The sequence below is a fragment of the Podarcis bocagei genome (genome assembly GCF_964188305.1).
Source record: "Podarcis bocagei genome assembly, chromosome: 8".
Taxonomy (NCBI): Eukaryota; Metazoa; Chordata; class Lepidosauria; order Squamata; family Lacertidae; genus Podarcis; species Podarcis bocagei.
In genome coordinates this window covers 81,816,946-81,834,110 of record NC_138133.1, presented here as the reverse complement: position 1 = coordinate 81,834,110, position 17,165 = coordinate 81,816,946, and the positions used below count along the sequence as shown (strand labels likewise).

Here is a 17,165-nt window from a genome sequence, read left to right as displayed (position 1 = left end):
ACAAAATGGGATCTTGCATAGGATTGTGCTGTTAACTGTTTATTATGCTGTAATGAACAGTGTAACCCTTGAACTCCACATAGGCACCTCTGCACAGCAGAATGCATATACAAAATGGCAGGCTTGTGTGTTTCGATTCAGGGCTTGCCCATGTAGTGACCTTCAAATGTTGCTGTTGGGCTACAATTCTGGTTCACCCTCAGCTTGTATAGCCTGTGTTCTGAGATCATGGAAGTTGGACTCCAAAAAAAAAATCTGGAGGGCACCGTGTTGACTACCCCTGATTTAAGCGATTTAATCAAGCTTGAGTTTTCATTGTCTGGGCTGCAAATAAACAGCACATTTATAAACTTGAGGGTATTCCAATGCACTGGAAAAGTGTAACAGGAAATAATGATGGCCTTTCCCAGTATGAAAAAGGAAAAGGAGACAACATAGCTTTTCTTGGTTCCATGTTACATTTTTGCTTCCTTCAAAGGCCTAAAAACTGTTGCTTGTACAGAGATTAAGATAATATGCAAAATTATTCACAGGCAGTCAAATAATCAGTTAATTGGTAAGAAGCTGGTGCTTACTCAACTAAAAAGCCTTTCATACACTGACAACCTGACAAAATGCAAATATTCATATGCATCAAGCTTATCTATATCAGTTCTATAAGCCAGACGTGCGCTGCATAAATTGCCCAATGCACTCACCTTTCCGAACCATGACGTGTAGACCAGCTGCAAATGCTACACATGAAGCTTAATTGAAAACCAGCGTGAAACCTGGATGGAAAGCCTTATCTGGGGAAAAATGAATAAAAGAAAGGAGAAGGGTTTCAAGAGAAAGATAGTTTAAGAAAGTCTATTTTGTACCCTGGAATCCACAACTAAAGCATTTGATTTCCATAACTGGAAGTGCCACAAGCATCAAAATGTAAACATCCAGAAACCAAAATATGCAATAAAGCAATCCCTTTAAAACAGCACAGCTATTAAAACAGGAGGCTCAAGTCAAGAGATCCTCATATAAACAAGCGAATTTTCAAAAGCCGTCGAGATGCCAATACTGATGGGGCCGCTCTTATTTCAGGAGGGAGTATATTCCATAACACTAGTGCTAGCAGTGAAAAGCACACCTCTGCCTCACCACAGTATATATACTAGAGAGAGCATTCGTGGATCCTTTTGCCATCTCAAGAACTTAATATTATGAGCCGGAATGCCACAATGAAAGATCAACATGCTTCGTCATGCAGATCAATTTGAATTGATCACCAATTTCACACTGTATATAGATAGCAGTATCCTTTGGTCCCAGCCAGATGTCATAGGGAAACAATAGCACTCTTGCACACATCTCCCCAGTAGAGGTGCAAAAGTTTGCATTTAGACATGATATGGAAGCACAGGTCAGTTCAGCTCCTTGTCTACCCTTCCCCTCTTATTGTCACCAGATATGTCGGGCAGAAAATTCCCCATGATAAAATTTCCAGTGCTTTATTTTTCCATGGATTCCCCCCTCCCCCGTTTTTATAAGTCCATTAGTAGCAAAGAATAGATGCCAACTGCAAATACAGCTTGTGAGTTTCAAAAGTTTTAGTTTTGCATACTAAACACAAGGGAAGCGAACATGCTAAATGAGAGCACTCTTTTCTAGGGCAACAGAAAATTTCCTGATGCAAACACAAAAGTTTACAATGCAAACGACCCCAATATGCATGGAGAAAACCTCCAGGAAATAAACCCAGAAAACCCACAGCACTGATTGCTACATCTGGCACAGCTCTCAGTATAGCAGGAGAGCCACTCAGGTCACAAGTTTGCTTAATTATACACGGAATTAATGTTTTGCTCACTGCAAGTTCTTCCAAATCAGAGTTGAAAAGCAGCCTCTTTCTTCTCCAACCATTATCATTAACAATCAGCAGCTAACGTTAGTGAGGATGGAAGAGGTGCAAAAGAAAGAGGCCAACAGAAAGTATTCTTAGCTCTTAATACCAATTATGCACAGGTTAAGAAGGTATCAGTTTGACTTTTAGAACTAAAGCTAAATTAGAACGCCAGACAGTTGAAAAGAGCAACCTTTTCAGAATGTTTAAACACACACACACACACACACACACACACACACACACACAGAACTAAAACAACACTGATCAGGCAATCATATTGCCTTAGAAATTGACATGATATTTCCTATTTGTACAGATCAGTTCTCTGTCAACTTGAAAGTGTGTTTCTGTGGCATAGGAGGTTCTGCCGATGCAGCTATGGTGGGGTTTGCCTTAGAGAACTTTTATTCCCCGCCCAAAGTCCAATAACAAAGGGAGAAAACCGAGGGTACGTCCTGAAAAATTAGGCAGTCATCTGTCCAGTGCTGGTGTTAACAGTGGTAGCCCAGGGTGGGGGAAATCCTTTTGCATTGATCCTTAGATCACCTATCCATTTCCTTCTAAACAAAAAATCATTGATTCCCTTTGCTTAGAGGTCAATCACTCACTATGTTAATTTTCAGAGGTCTCAATCCACGCATACCATGTACGAGGTCCATCCTGTAGCTCAGAGTAATTGCATGCAGATTGTATGCAAATTTGTGTAATGGGCCTGTAATGGAACTGTCCAAGTCTTTCAAACAACCATCCTCAAAGCCAAGACCCCATATTTTTAAAGTGGTAATAATAATAATAATAATAATAATAATAATAATAATAATAATAACAACAATAATAATAATTTATACCCCGCCTATCTGGATAGTTTTCCCCAGCCACTCTGGGCGGCTTCCAACAAAATATTAAAAATACAATAAAACATCAAACATTAAAAACTTCCCTAAACAGGGCTGCCTTCAGATGTCTTCTGAAAGTCAGATAGTTGTTTATCTCCTTGACATCTGATGGCCCTCTGCCTGGTTCCCTGTAGCTTCACTTTTTGCAGTGAGGGAACCGCCAGAAGGCCCTCGGTGCTGGACCTGTGTCCGGGCTGAACGATGGGGGTGGAGACGCTCCTTCAGATATACTGGCCTGAGGCCGTTTAGGGCTTTAAAAGTCAGCACCAACACTTGGAATTGTGCTTGGAAATGTACCGGGAGCCAACGTAGGTCCAGACCATTTCAATATAGGACCATATAAAAAGCACTCATCTCTGGGTTTAGAAGACAGAACATACACATGAAAGCTACAGAACAAATCCAGGACTTCTGCCAGCCCATAATGGCCAAGAGTGGGTTAGGGCCATCTCCAGACACTACTTTAAAACTGCTCAGTGGGCTTCAACAGGTGATGGAGCAATTCCTACAAGTGATGGGAACTCTCCAAGGTGCTGACCACAAGCTGCTACCTGTTAGACTTCCAAGGCCCTTATAAAATGTGTGTTTGTGTGTGTGTGTGATATTGGGTTGTTCTTGTGTTTATTATGAATTTTGTGTTTTAATGTTGGGATTTTATGTTGACAACCACCGTGGGACCTGTGGATATAGGGCAGTACGTTGGTACCTCGGTTTAAGGACAGTCCGGTTTAAGAACGATTTGGTTTATGAACTCCACAAAACTGGAAATAGTGTCCCGGTTTGAGAACTTTACCTCGGTCTAAGAACGGAATCGGATCGGTGGAAGGGCACCAGCGGTGGTAGGCCTCATTAGGGAAAGTGCGCCTCGGTTTAAGAACGGTTTCGGTTTAAGAATGGACTTCCAAACAGATTAAGTTTGTAAACCGATGTACCACTGTATACAAATTTAATAAATAACAACAAGAACAACAACCAGATTAACCCTTCCCTGCTGCCCAACCATGCATTATGTTAGCTACATAACTGTGCCTTTAATTTCAGGCCCAGATCCATGCTGGAACCCAAGTATGAGGAGTCCAATCCTGGCATCCAATGAAATGTAGGTGTGCTTAAAGGGACCATATATAGAAGAGGGTGAGTCAATGAAAACAGCACTGGATGGAGACATTTGGTTAGACCCTTTTCCAGCTGCCATAGGAGACCCTGGTTGGAAACATACTGTGCTCTCAGCCCCTGCCTTACACTAATAGCATTTCAGACTTGTTACTCTCCAGAAGACACTTTGAAACCACTGCACGATAAACATGGGGATTTGACCAGAGATGAAGAGTGCAGCAAGACATGCAGAAACTCACACATCCATTATCTGGAAAACCAGTGATACGCATCATGAGAAATACCGCTGTGAAAATTTGGTAGAGTGAGGGGGGAAGGCCCATTGCATTTTCTCCATAACATTTCCCCTCAAAAATATTTAGGCATATTGTAGCTCAAACGCAATGATGGGATGTGTGTGAAAGCATCAGATATATAGATATAGACATAATTGGCAAGCCTCAAAACATGCTCTCAGTGTGTAATATTAATAGCAAGTATTATGACACTGTTGCCATGACAGCCACCACAAGTTTAGTTTTTGGATGTCACCGTGGAATCAAACCCGAAAAACAAGCACTTTGCTTGACATTCTTTATAAAGTGATATTCCAGTAGCACAATGTAGTGGATGTGGACAAGTAAAACTGGTAGTAGCCGGGGGGGGGGGGAATAATTGTTTACCAGCAACAGAGACCTGCTTCCCTTTTAAATATCTGCCCAGCACCTTCTCCTTCAAAGGTTCAGAGGTTTGGTGGGTCTGCAAATCTCCAGTCTGTGTGTATGTGTATGTTACAGGTAGGTAGCCGTGTTGGTCTGCTGTAGTCAAAACAAAATAAAATAATTCCTTCCAGTAGCACCTTAAAAGGTAAAGGGACCCCTGTCCATTAGGTCCAGTCGCGGACGACTCTGGGGTTGTGGTGCTCATCTCGCTTTATTGGCCGAGGGAGCCGGTGTACAGCTTCCGGGTCATGTGGCCAGCATGACTAAGCTGCTTCTGGTGAACCAGAGCAGTGCATGGAAATGCCATTTACCTTCCTGCCGGAGCGGTACCTATTTATCCTCTTGCACTTTGGCGTGCTTTCGAACTGCTAGGTTGGCAGGAGCAGGGACCAAGCAACAGGAGCTCACCCTGTCGCGGGAATTCGAACCGCCGACCTTTCGATCAGCAAGTCCTAGGCTCTGTGGTTTAACCCACAGCACCACCCGCGTCCCAGTAGCACCTTAGAGACCAACTAAGTTTGTTATTGGTATGAGCTTTCGTGTGCATGCACACTTCTTCAGATACTTCTTCAGATGTATGTCTATGTGTGTGTTGCCGGAGGGTGGGATTTGCTACAATTCCCAGAGTGGCTCAACATTAATCCCTCTTCATAGGGAACTCTGGGAACTATAACTCTGTGAAAGGAAATGGGGTCTCCTAACAACTATCAGCACGTTTAACAAACCACAGTTCCCAGAATTATTATTTTTTGGGGGGTGGGTATCCGTGGCTGTTTAAAGTGGTATCAAAGTGCTTTGTGGTGTGCACAGAGGTTGCATGCAAAATGAACATTTTATAGGTGGATGCATTGAGCACTGTGCATAAAAGCATGCACTGAAAGAGCATGTCCACTCCCATCGTTCTGGCCGGACGCTGAGGTCCAGCGCCAAGGGCCTTCTGGCAGTTCCCTCAATGCGAGAAGCCAAGCTACAGGGAACCAGGCAGAGGGCCTTCTCGGTAGTGGCACCCGCCCTGTGGAATGCCCTCCCACCAGATGTCAAAGAGAAAAATAACTACCAAGCTTTTAGAAGACATCTAAAGGCAGCCCTGTTTAGGGAAGATTTAATGTTTAATAGGTTATTGTATTTTATTGTTTTGTTGGAAGCTGCCCAGAGTGGCTGGGGAAACCCAGCCAGATGGGTGGGGTATAAATAATAAATTATTATTTTTATTATTATTATTAGTGGCACCCGCCCTGTGGAACCCCTCCTATCAGACGTCAAAGAGATAAACTACTACCTAACATTCAGAAGACATCTGAAGGCAGCCCTGTTCAAGGAAGTTTTTAGTGTGTGACATTTAGTGTATTTTTGGTCTTTGTTGGAAGATGCCCAGAGTGGCTGGGGAAACATTATTATTATTATTATTATTATTATTATTATTATTATTAATTATTATTATTATTATTATTATTATTATTATTGGGTACCCAAAATGTAGGATGCAATAGCATGCAATGGGAAAGAGGCAGACCTAGGATTGAAAGCTAGCAATGCTGGAAGAGGACGGAATTAGTTGCTCATACCATCTCCAGTCAACTTCAGGGCCTCTGTCTCTAGTGAACCCTTGGCTACCCTTGCGTTTGGTCTTCTCGACCACCACCCTTCCCCTTTCTGCTTTCTTCCCACCAGTTTCCTACTTCCAGCAGACAACTCGAATGGGCTATTCCCATCTCGGCCCTTTTTCATCCTCCTACCACCTGCAGCTTGTCATCCATCAACATGATTTTATAATAAAGAAGCAGCAGCAAGGAGAAGCATCCAAAGAGAAATCAATGGTTAAGCAGCACCGACAGATTGTCAATATGCTGCGTGCGACTTTTCCCAGTTATATAAAAAGATGTCCTATGGTTTTTGGGAAGGGGGAAAAAAAGCAAAGTTTCTCTCTCTCCCCCCCCCCTTCCAAAATGTACCATTGGACCCACTAAGGAGTGTGTCAAACAGATGTCGCCCACCAGCTTTTGCATCCCACACTAAATAAAAAATTCTTTTACTGAGGTTTCGTGGTTTAAAAGGAGGGGAGGAATCAAAGAGCTGCCAAAACATTTTAATTACCTCAAAAATATGGATTTTCACAGGGCTGAGACACACAGCGGCTGAGGGCAAGATATGGAAATACTGGCCAACGGGTCTTTTAGAACCTGGAGCTTTAAAACGGAGTCAAAAACTGTTGAAGTGAGGGTCAAGTAGGGTTAAGCAATGCATGAAAGTCTGCACCAAGGAAATCCAAACAATGTGTTGAAAAACCCTGAGTTGTATAAATTACCGGTAAATGTGTTCAACATATTTCAGGGTTTGCATTTGTCTTTGCATAACAGCTGAGGTTCATGGATTGCAGGCGGTTGGACTAGATGACCCTAGGGGTCCCTTCCGACTCTACAATTCTATGATTCTATAATAGCGTTGCAGCCACGGGGACAGGAAACTTGAGGGTTTTGTGTTGTTTTTTCCCCCTCCCCTAAATGAAAACAGAGGTTGTCAGGAAGAATTCCGCCTTTGGTTTTGCAGAATCACAGAACACACAAATAGCTGTGGGAGAAATCAGAGCCATAACTCTGGCCCACAAGAGGCATGGCGATGATAGTCTTAACAGTTAAATAAAAGAAGGCCGGTAGTTCCATTAGGAGAGCAATCCTATGCACAAGAACAGGGGTCAGCAAACTTTTTCAGCAGGGGGCCGGTCCACTATCCCTCAGACCTTGTGGGGGGCCAGACTATATTTTGAAAAAAAAATATATGAATGAATTCCTATGCCCCATAAATAACCCAGAGATGCATTTTAAACAAAAGCACACATTCTACTCATGTAAAAACACCAGGCAGGCCCCACAAATAACCCAGAGATACATTTTAAATAAAAGGAAACATTCTACAGTGGTACCTCTAAATACGAACGGGATCCGTTCCGGAGCCCCGTTCATATCTAGAAGCAAACTTAACTAGCGACGGCACGTCTGCGCACGCACACGTTGCTTTTCGCCGCTTCTGCGCATGTATGTGACATTATTTTGAGTGTCTGCGCATGTGCAAATGGTAAAACCCAGAAGTAACGTGCTCCGTTACTTCTGGGTTGCCGCGGAGCGCAACTCGAATGTGCTCAACCCGAAGCGCATTCAACCCGAGGTATGACTGTACTCATGTAAAAACATGCTGATTCCCAGACCGTCTGCGGGCCAGATTTAGAAGGTGATTAGGCCGGATCTGGCCCCCCGGCCTTAGTTTGCCTACCCATGCACTAGAAGCTGGTGTATAGCAGGAAGGGATAAGTTAAGTACAGTTGCACCAGACCCAAGCCCTATTCAGCAGCGGGACTGGGACTGGCACTCTGCCTAAGCCTGGCAGAGGGAAAACATGCCTTTAAAACTGTGTTCTATGCTGGGTAGCCACATTACCAGGTGACAAAGGCGCCAACTTGTGTCAAGGATCGGAGAGGTGATGATGTGCGCATGACCTCAGGGTGTCGTGTATGAGCTATCATGATGTCAGGACGTCAGGAGGAGCCAAGGGGTGGAGCTGAACACGGTGGCAGTGCGACTTCAACGGCCGGTGGCTCCTCCTCTCTCCTGTTTGGCCTCCACTCCTTCGTGCTGCAGTCACCACCAGTTGGGGACTGCTTCCCCATCTTTTCGTTGTCCCCGAGAGGGGGCAATGACAATAAATGACAATAAAGATATTATTATTCCTTACATGGCAGGAGAAGGAGGAGCCGCCGCTGGTTCAACAATCAGCCTCCCCTCCCCCTCCTGCTGCCACTGCCAGCCGGGGGCTGCTTCTGTTAGAATTCCTGCTCCGTGATTGCAGTCATGGGATTGTTGTCTATCACATGATGGTGTATGTTTTGACTCCACAGAGTGGGATGTGACAGAGACAGGATGTTTGTGTCCTTTGTCTTTTTCTCTTTGCTGTCTGATACTACAGAGAGGGAGGGATCCATGATGCAGTGCTCCGTGTGTGTTGATATGTAAATAAAGTAGATTAGCCAAAATGCTAAGTTGCTGAGGTCTGTCACGCGCATGATGCGTAAACTCTGCGGATCCCTAAGTGTGCCGGTGTTGGTAGGCATCGGTCAGGCAGAAGAAAGCTTATGGAGCTCCCAAACGATCGACCAGGAGGGAGGGAACATGCCAGTCAGGCATGTGTCTCTGCCAGGGTCCTTCTTGAGTGTAGGCTGAACTCCTGACAGCTTCTTCCTCCTTCCCCTCTCAGTTCAACACTCGGCCTCCCCCTCCCCCTTAACATTCAGAACATGAGCAAAAGAACTGGGCCCCTAGGAGTTGGGGGCCTCTGCGAGGTGTACAGGCTTAGGATTCCCCCCCCTTTGGCAAACTTACAGCAGCTTTGGCTCAGCAGCTGAGCCAGGATGAGCAATTTACACCAACATATAATGGGCTGGGGACGCAGGTGGCACTGTGGGTTAAACCACAGAGCCTAGGACTTGCTGATCAGAAGGTCGGTGGTTTGAATCCCCACGACAGGGTGAGCTCCCGTTGTTCGGTCCCTGCTCCTGCCAACCTAGCAGTTCAAAAGCACATCAAAGTGCAAGTAAATAAATAGGTACCGCTCCAGCAGGAAGGTAAATGGCGCTTCCGTGCGCTGCTCTGGTTCGCCAGAAGCGGCTTAGTCATGCTGGCCACATGACCCGGAAGCTGTATGCCGGCTCCCTCGGCCAATAAAGCGAGATGAGCGCCGCAACCCCAGAGTCGGTCACGACTGGACCTAACGGTCAGGGGTCCCTTTACCTTTACCTATAATGGGCTGGGACAGGGTTATGAATTTGACTCCAGCCGAGAGAGGAATCAGCTGGCCGAGCCAGAGATCGGCTGCATCCTAAACTGCTCGTCCAGACAGATCTCGCCATAGGATTGCCCGCCCACTTCCCCAACCGACAACTATTAATTTGATTTGTGTCAACCTAATACAGCTCCCCACTATTTTTAAAGATTAAAACAAAATCTGGTGTTTTATATATACACGTATACGCACACATCCCTCATCCAGTGTGAACAGAGGGTGCATGTATAAATAGACGCTTTAGCACAGAAGGGGCAGCCAAGAATCAGACGCTTGCTTCTGTGCATTTTGCAGGGAACGGTCACCATTCTCTGCACGTGCCTTTGACAACCGGCGGGGAGCCTGCCTGTTTCACACTCTGGGTATTTATACCCACACTGAAAATGTCAAGTGCAAAGCCGCCCACAACACTCAACTATTTTGCCTCATTTGGGAAGAGTCGTTAGAGGAGCGTCGGCACACGGGCACAACATTAACATTTCAAGAGCCTCGGTGCTCGTCTTCATTGCAATAACGTCTTTGCACCAATGCTGTGGACAGCAGCATCGCTTTCCAGGGTTGCCTCATTTAATGGAGAACACAGGCTCAGACTTCAACATGTGCTTTCATCCAAATTTATTGTGTCTATGTAGTCCACCAATGGAAATGATAAGGGGAAAGGCTGTAGCTCGGGTTCAATCCCCATCTTCTCCAGAAGGGCTGGAAGGAATCCCTGCTCAAAACTCTGGAGATCAGCTGCCAGCCAGTGTAGACAATATGCAGCTAAATGGATCAGTGGTCTGACTCGGTATAAGGGCTTGTTTTCTCTTGCTCTGGTGGGTAGGACTTGAACCAATGGGGGAAGGAGCGTCTCCAGCCCCATCGTTCTGCCCGGACACTGAGGAGGTCCAGTGCTGAGGGCCTTCTGGTGCTTCCCTCATTGCGAGAAGTGAGGTTACAGGGAACCAGGCAGAGGGCCTTCTCGGTAGTGGCACCCACCCTGTGGAATGCCCTCCCATCAGATGTCAAAGAGAAAAACAACTACCTGACATTCAGAAGACATCTGAAGGCAGCCCTGTTTAGGGAAGTTTTTCATGTTTAATAGGTTATTGTATTTTAGTGTTCTGTTGGAATCCGACCAGAGTGGCTGGGGAAACCCAGCCAGATGGGTGGGGTATAAATAAATTATTATTATTATTATTATTATTATTATTATTATTATTATTATTATGAAAGGAGATTCCGACTAAACTTCAGGAAGAACTTTCTGGTGCTAAGAGCCATTAAACCATGGAACGGTCACCCTCTGGAGGTTGTGGACTCTCCTTCCTTGGAGGTTTTTAGGAAGAGGTTGCATAGTCACCTGCCACGGATGCTTTAGGTGAGATTCATGCAACGCAAGGGTTTGGACTAGATGACTGGCCCCATCCAACTCTACGATTCTAAAGAAGCTTCCCATATTCCAATGTACACAAACCTCACAGAGTTAACCAGAATAGCTAACATGTCCTTTAAATGTATAGTAGAGATGGCGCCTTACTATGGAATGGGCTTCTGAAATCCATGGAACTTTCTCACAGACCACAGATCTATTATGTATACAGTGGTAACTCGGGTTACACCTGCTTCAGGTTACAGACACTTCAGGTTACAGACTCCACTAACCCAGAAATAGTACCTTGGGTTAAGAACTTTGCTTCAGGATGAGAACAGAAATTGTGTGGTGGCAGCGGGAGGCTCCATTAGTTAAAGTGGTACCTCAGGTTAAGAACAGTTTCAGGTTAAGAACGGACCTCCAGAACGAATTAAGTTCTTAACCTGAGGTACCACTATATGAAGGATATACAGTGGATGCTTGGGTTGCGAACGTGATCCGTGCGGGATGAACGTTCATAACCCACAGCGTTCGCAACCCACAGCGGCGCTTCTGCACATGGGCGGGTTGCAATTCAGCACTTCTGAGCATGCGCGGCCGCCAAAACCCGGAAGTAACTCGTTCCAGTACTTCCGGGTTTCGGCGGTCTGTAACCCGAAAAAAAGCAACCTGAGGCGTCTATAACATGAGGTATGACTGTACTGGGTATATAATTTCTTCATCCTTCCAGCATAGAACTTAAGACTCATAGAATTGTAGAGCTGGATGGGACAAAGAGGGTCATTTCTGGGTCAGCCACTTGAAATGTAGGGATCTTTTGCGCAACGTGGGGCTCAAACCCACAACCCTGAGATTAAGAGTCTCGTGCTCTTTTATACCCTCCTCTGAAACCACTCATATTTGGCTAGATGTTGGATGGGGAATCTGTGGTCCTCCTTCAGCCAGTAGAGCATGAGACTCTTAATTGCATGGTTGCAGGCCCCACCCTGCATTCCTGCATTGCAGGGGGTTGGACGAGATGACCTTCATGGTCTTTTCCAACTCTGTGCAATTCTATGAGACATTTTAAGACAGCAACTACCCATCACCTCTGACCACTGGCTGCGCTGCCTGGGGCTGACAGAAGCAAGAGACCTGTGGCCTTCCTGCTGTCACTGGTTTCCCATTCCTGGTGTGCATCCTTCTGGAAGTGCTCCCAAATTCATCCCCTTGGAATGTCAGTTAAAGGGATCACAGGGTGCCTGAGTGAGAAAGATCTCTGCCTGATTTCCTTAGAGAACCACAGCCAATAAGAAGCTAAAGAGACAAATAAAATCTCGGTATATGCTCAGGATTGTACTTTAATCACAGCATGAGCTGCTTCGCAATCAGCAGCCTTATTCCTGGCTTGCCATTTTCACAGCAAAAGCTGGTGCACTCAGAAGCAGATTGCATCCCCTGTAGATCCATGCAAATGCTAAGCACTATTATATTTTGTAATGGTATACTGGATTTTATTTACACATAGCTTACAGTTACCATGCATCCCTTTTTGCTGTTGTGTCTTTCAGAAAACTGTAGCTCACAAGCAGAGTCCACCTCCTCTGAAATGAGGGCAGTTCCAGCTGACCTGTTTTGTTCAGTATGATCTGTTTGCAATGAGATTAGACAGTGCTGGCTATTTAATGAGCATTTGTAGGGAGGTTAGGTGAAGTTGCAGCAAAGCAAATGTTAGCTTACACTTTTTGTCTCGCATTTTCTTGTCACTTTCCTTACTGCAAAAAAGTCTGATTTTTCCAGGGAAACAGGTTTGTTGCACAAAGATCTCCCAATCAACTATAATTATGCAACCTGAATAGCCCTGACTGAATCCCACCCCCACCCCCCAAAAATAGCAGCAGCCTGGAATCTGCTATTGGAAAAACTACAACCACACACACACACACACACACACACACACACAAAATAACCAGGACACAATTCCATTTTACACCCGCTACAGTCTACTGTTGCCGAAGAATTGACGCTTTTGAATTATGGTGCTGGAGGAGACTATTGAGAGTCCCATGGACTACAAGAAGGTCAAACCTATCCATTCTGAAGGGAATAAGCCCTGAGTGCTCACTGGAAGGACAGATCGTGAAGCTGAGGCTCCAATACTTTGGCCACCTCATGAGAAGAGAAGACTCCCTGGAAAGGACCCTGATGTTGGTAAAGATGGAGGGTACAAGGAGAAGAGGACGACAGAGGACGAGATGGCTGGATAGTGTTCTCGAAGCTACCAGCATGAGTTTGACCAAACTGCAGGAGGCAGTGGAAGACAGGAGTGCCTGGCGTGCTCTGGTCCATGGGGTCATGAAGAGTCGGACACGACTAAACAACTAAACAACAACTAGGTGCTACTGGAAGGAATTTTTTTATTTTAAATCAGGAACCTTCTGCATGCAGAACAGAGGTGCTCTCCTACTGAGCTACAGCCCATTGCTTAATCTGTTGGCATACGACTGACTCCTACCCCCAAATACCAACACCTTGGGGAAGGGGGAAAGAGATTGCTTTGGGCATAACGACAAATTAAGGGCTCTGTGTTAGCGCACCTGCTTAGCATGCAGAATGTTCCAGGTTCGATCTCCAGGTAGGGCTGGGAATGTCCCTTGCCTGAAACCCTGAGAGCTGCTGCCAGTCAGTGTAGACAATACTAAACTAAATGGGTTGCAGCTTTGTAAAAGGCTGCTTCTCAGGTTCCTAATCTGGGAGGAGAGGAAACAGGGGCACTGCATTCTCACCCACTCCAAATCCAGACTTGGGGATTTGATGAGCGCTGCTTTTCATAACAGAGAAGAATCTCTTCCTCCTCGGCACCAGAACTGACACAATATAGTTGCCTTATCTGTACGGGCAGGGAATGTAGGAAAGCAGGTGTGTGGGGGAATGACAAACAGATTAGCAGCTATAAACTGATCAGCAAGGATTTCCCACCTTCCCAGCCACGGGTTCTGACTGCAAATGGAGGTGCGACAGAGGCTGTCAAATCTTCCTGACAGCTATGAGCACACGCTCAACACACTGCAAGAGGGTTTGGCAAGGGGGCATTTGAAGAAGGCATGCTTTGCATATGGGGGGGGGGGCAGATGCAAAGGAGAAAATGTCCCTACACCTTTAATGGCTGTGCAGACTAGATTTCAGAAGGTGTAGCTAAGCTGAAAGTCTACACAGCTGTTAAAAGGGCAATCAAGAGACCTAACTCATTTTTCACCTGATCCTGCTAAATTTGAAAGATACTTTCCTGCATAAAGTTAAGAAAGGGGGGGGCAGAAAACCCCAGATATAATTATAACGACGCAGCCAACGACACAGGGTTCAATAAGCAAAGAAAGCTCTACGCTTTGTGTGAATTAGGTAGTGTGTTGAAGTGGCTAGAGCACTGTCTCCCAAACTTGGGTCTCCAATTGTTTTTCCCCGGACTACAATTCCCATCACCCCTGACCCCAGTCTTGCTAGCTAGGGGTGATGGGAGTTGTGGTCCAAAAACAGCTGGAGACCCAAATTTGGGAAATACTGGGCTAGAGCATAAGGCTGTGACCAGGGTTCCTCTCAGGCAAACGGAGCTGATTTGGGTGACCACCTTGACCAGCTGTTTCCAGGCTAGCTTACCTTGCAAGGTGGTTGTTGTTGTTGGGGTGAAACGGGAGGGGGGAGGAAGCATGGAGGGGAAACGGGGTGAAAGGGAAAACGCCCAGATAAAAAGCATGACGCTCATTGGGTGACCTGGGGTCCAGCCACCAGCTCTCAGCCTAACCTACCTCGCAGGGCTGTTGGGTGGATAAAAACGGGGAGGAAGAGGACCATATGTACGCCGCCTTGAGTTCCTGGGAGAAAAGGCGGCAAATAAAATGTTAAGAATGCAACATGCGGGGGGGGGGGGGGAATTGCAATGCACCTCAGCCACTGTGCCCAAGCCAAGGGAGGGGAGAGGAAAAATGAGGCAGGGAGGACGGACTCTGTCGATGCTGCTGCTGTCTCCCGGGCCCTGTAAATGTGAGCCTATGCGCATCCTCCTCTACAAAGCGATACCCGCGCCTGAGATCGATGCCCGCACATCCGCGGCGGGCAGCGCACGCACTCACCTGCGCCGCTCCCTTTCCCTTTGCAGCCTGAGCCGCCGCCGCTGCTGCCATCTTGCTCCTAGCCCTACCCTATTAAAGGCTTCGCCGAGGCGCTCTGCATGATGGGGGCTGTAGTTTCTGTCCTTCTCTCTCCCCTCCTCCTCCTCCTCCTCCCGCCTCTGTTGCGCGGCAGAGAAAGATGCCCAGGGGCTGCTGCAGCGCAGCGGAGCGTCGCCGCAACTGCATCCTCTGTGCGCTCGCAGAGGAGCGGCACATATTTGTAAGCTAGGGCTCAGCACTTATATCCTTGAATGTTTAGGCAGCCTTAGCCAGCTTGGTATATATTTCGGTTCAATAAATAAATGTTGTCGACTACTTCGAGGTGCCTCTGAGCATGTACAGAGAGCGCCTTCCCCAGGGATGAGAACATTTGGTTAGAGAGACCTAAGTGGGAGAGAAAAATATTATTATTTTATGTGATTTTATGTTGTCTTTTTTTCTACTGTTTCGATGCAATTACTTTTAAAAAAGAGAGAGAAAAGAGAAAGGTTATTATTTTCTTAACCACAGTTTTATCATTATGTAAAGGGTCTTGCTGAAGGGAAACCATAAATGCTTGTTTACAAAACTATTGTACTACCAACCTTACTGTATGCTTGTGAAATATGGATCACTTATAAACGCCATCTCCAACTCCTCGAAAGATTCCATCAATGGTCTCTCCGAAAAATTTCACACATCACTTGGGAAGACAGGCAAACTAATTCCAGTGTACTGGAAGAAGGCAAGCTCACCAGTGTCGAAGCAATGATTCTTCATCATCAACTTCGTTGGACTGGTCATGTTGTGCGGATGCCTGATGATTGTCTTCCAAAGCAACTACTCTATTCCGAAATTGAAAATGGAAAGCGTAATGCTGGTGGTCAACAAAAGCGGTTTAAAGATCCTCTCAAGTCAAATCTTTAAAAATGTAGTATAAACACTGACAACTGGGAAACACTGGCCTGCGAGCGCTCCAATTGGAGAACAGCCTTTACCAAAGGTGTCATGGGCTTTGAAGACGCTCAAATGAAAAGGAGAAATGTGCTAAGAGGAAGGCATGTTTGGCAAACCCTCGCCATGATCAGCTCCTGCCCAGAAACCAATGTCCCCACTGTGGAAGGACGTGTGGATCCAGAATTGGCTACCACAGACACTTATGGACTCACTGTTAAGACCATGTTCATGGAAGACAATCTTACTCTGCTACGAGTGATCGCCAAACAATATAAAGTCCTTAAATAAGTAGAGGGAAATCTATACCTAAGTTCAATCTCGTTTCATTTTCTTTTTTCCATCATAGCAAGAACATTTTAAGGCCTTTGATGATTCGTAGAATCATAGAAATGGAGAGTTGGAAGAGACCTGAGGGTCATCTAGTCCAGCCCCCTGCAATGCAAGTATCTCAGCTAAAGCATCCATGGCAGACGGCCATCCAACCTCTGCTTGGAAACCTCCAAGGAAGGAGAGTGCAGCACCTCCTGATTCTTGTATTGTAAGAAAAGTGTCCCGTTCTTTGTGTAGGGCACATTTAACCTCTGAAGAAACATAACTGAACATTGTGTGCCTGTGCACACTCCCACAGCACACAGAGTGGCCAAATAACACAGAGTGCTTTAAGTGAAGGCCAGGAGCCTCTGAGCACATTCAGAGTGTCTTTTCTACTGAAGAGAATTTGTCTTTGGTTGGGGGGAAAGTCCTGATAATGGAGAGCTTTTGAACATATGCTGTGGGGGCCTTCTTTCCTTCCTTCCTTTCTTTTTTAATGTATTTTTATTAAAGATTTTCTTGGTTTACAAAAGTATGTGCAATCTCTCTCTCTCTCTCTCTCTCTCTCTCTCTCTCTCTCTCTCTCTCTCTTTTTCCAAGTAACATTTTTTACAGATCAGTTTCATTTGTTGAGACATTAGGAAGAGGAAGGGGAAAGGGGGGGGAGATGAGTAGGGGTGGGGTCGGGTGGCGATGTTTCTATTATACTTAATATATGTGGGGTTTTGCATCAGCATCGCTTGTGCCTGTTCTCTGCTATTCACTTGTGTTCCTTTGGTGGTGAGAGAGGTTGGGGTTGGCCTAGGGTGTGGTTGTTTGTTTGTGATTGGCTGTGGTGAACTTTGTTTTCATGTGTGAGTGGGGTGGGTGGGTGGGTGTTTTGGATCAGGTTAGCCATATTGATTTGTATGCTGTTGGTGGATTTTGTCATTGACTTGTTGGGCTGTGTATGTGATAAAGGGGAGCCATACCGGGGTGAAGGTGTCTTCTTCTGTT

The 17,165-nt window shown here is 45.8% G+C and overlaps 1 protein-coding gene across 4 annotated transcripts in view; it reads right to left on the bottom strand.

Moving 5' to 3' along the window:
- The window catches only part of EFR3A (EFR3 homolog A), a 77,585-nt gene extending 62,576 nt beyond the window's left edge, over positions 1 to 15,009 (bottom strand). For all 4 annotated transcript variants that reach the window (XM_081204506.1, XM_081204507.1, XM_081204505.1 and 1 more), the window contains exons 1-2: positions 14,883 to 15,009; positions 699 to 788 (exon numbers count right to left, since the gene is read on the bottom strand). In XM_081204506.1, the coding sequence (XP_081060632.1) occupies positions 699 to 711 (13 nt within the window). In that variant the 5' untranslated portion in view covers positions 712 to 788; positions 14,883 to 15,009. The remainder of the gene's footprint in view (positions 1 to 698; positions 789 to 14,882) is intronic.
- Between the last annotated feature and the right edge of the window lie 2,156 nt (positions 15,010 to 17,165).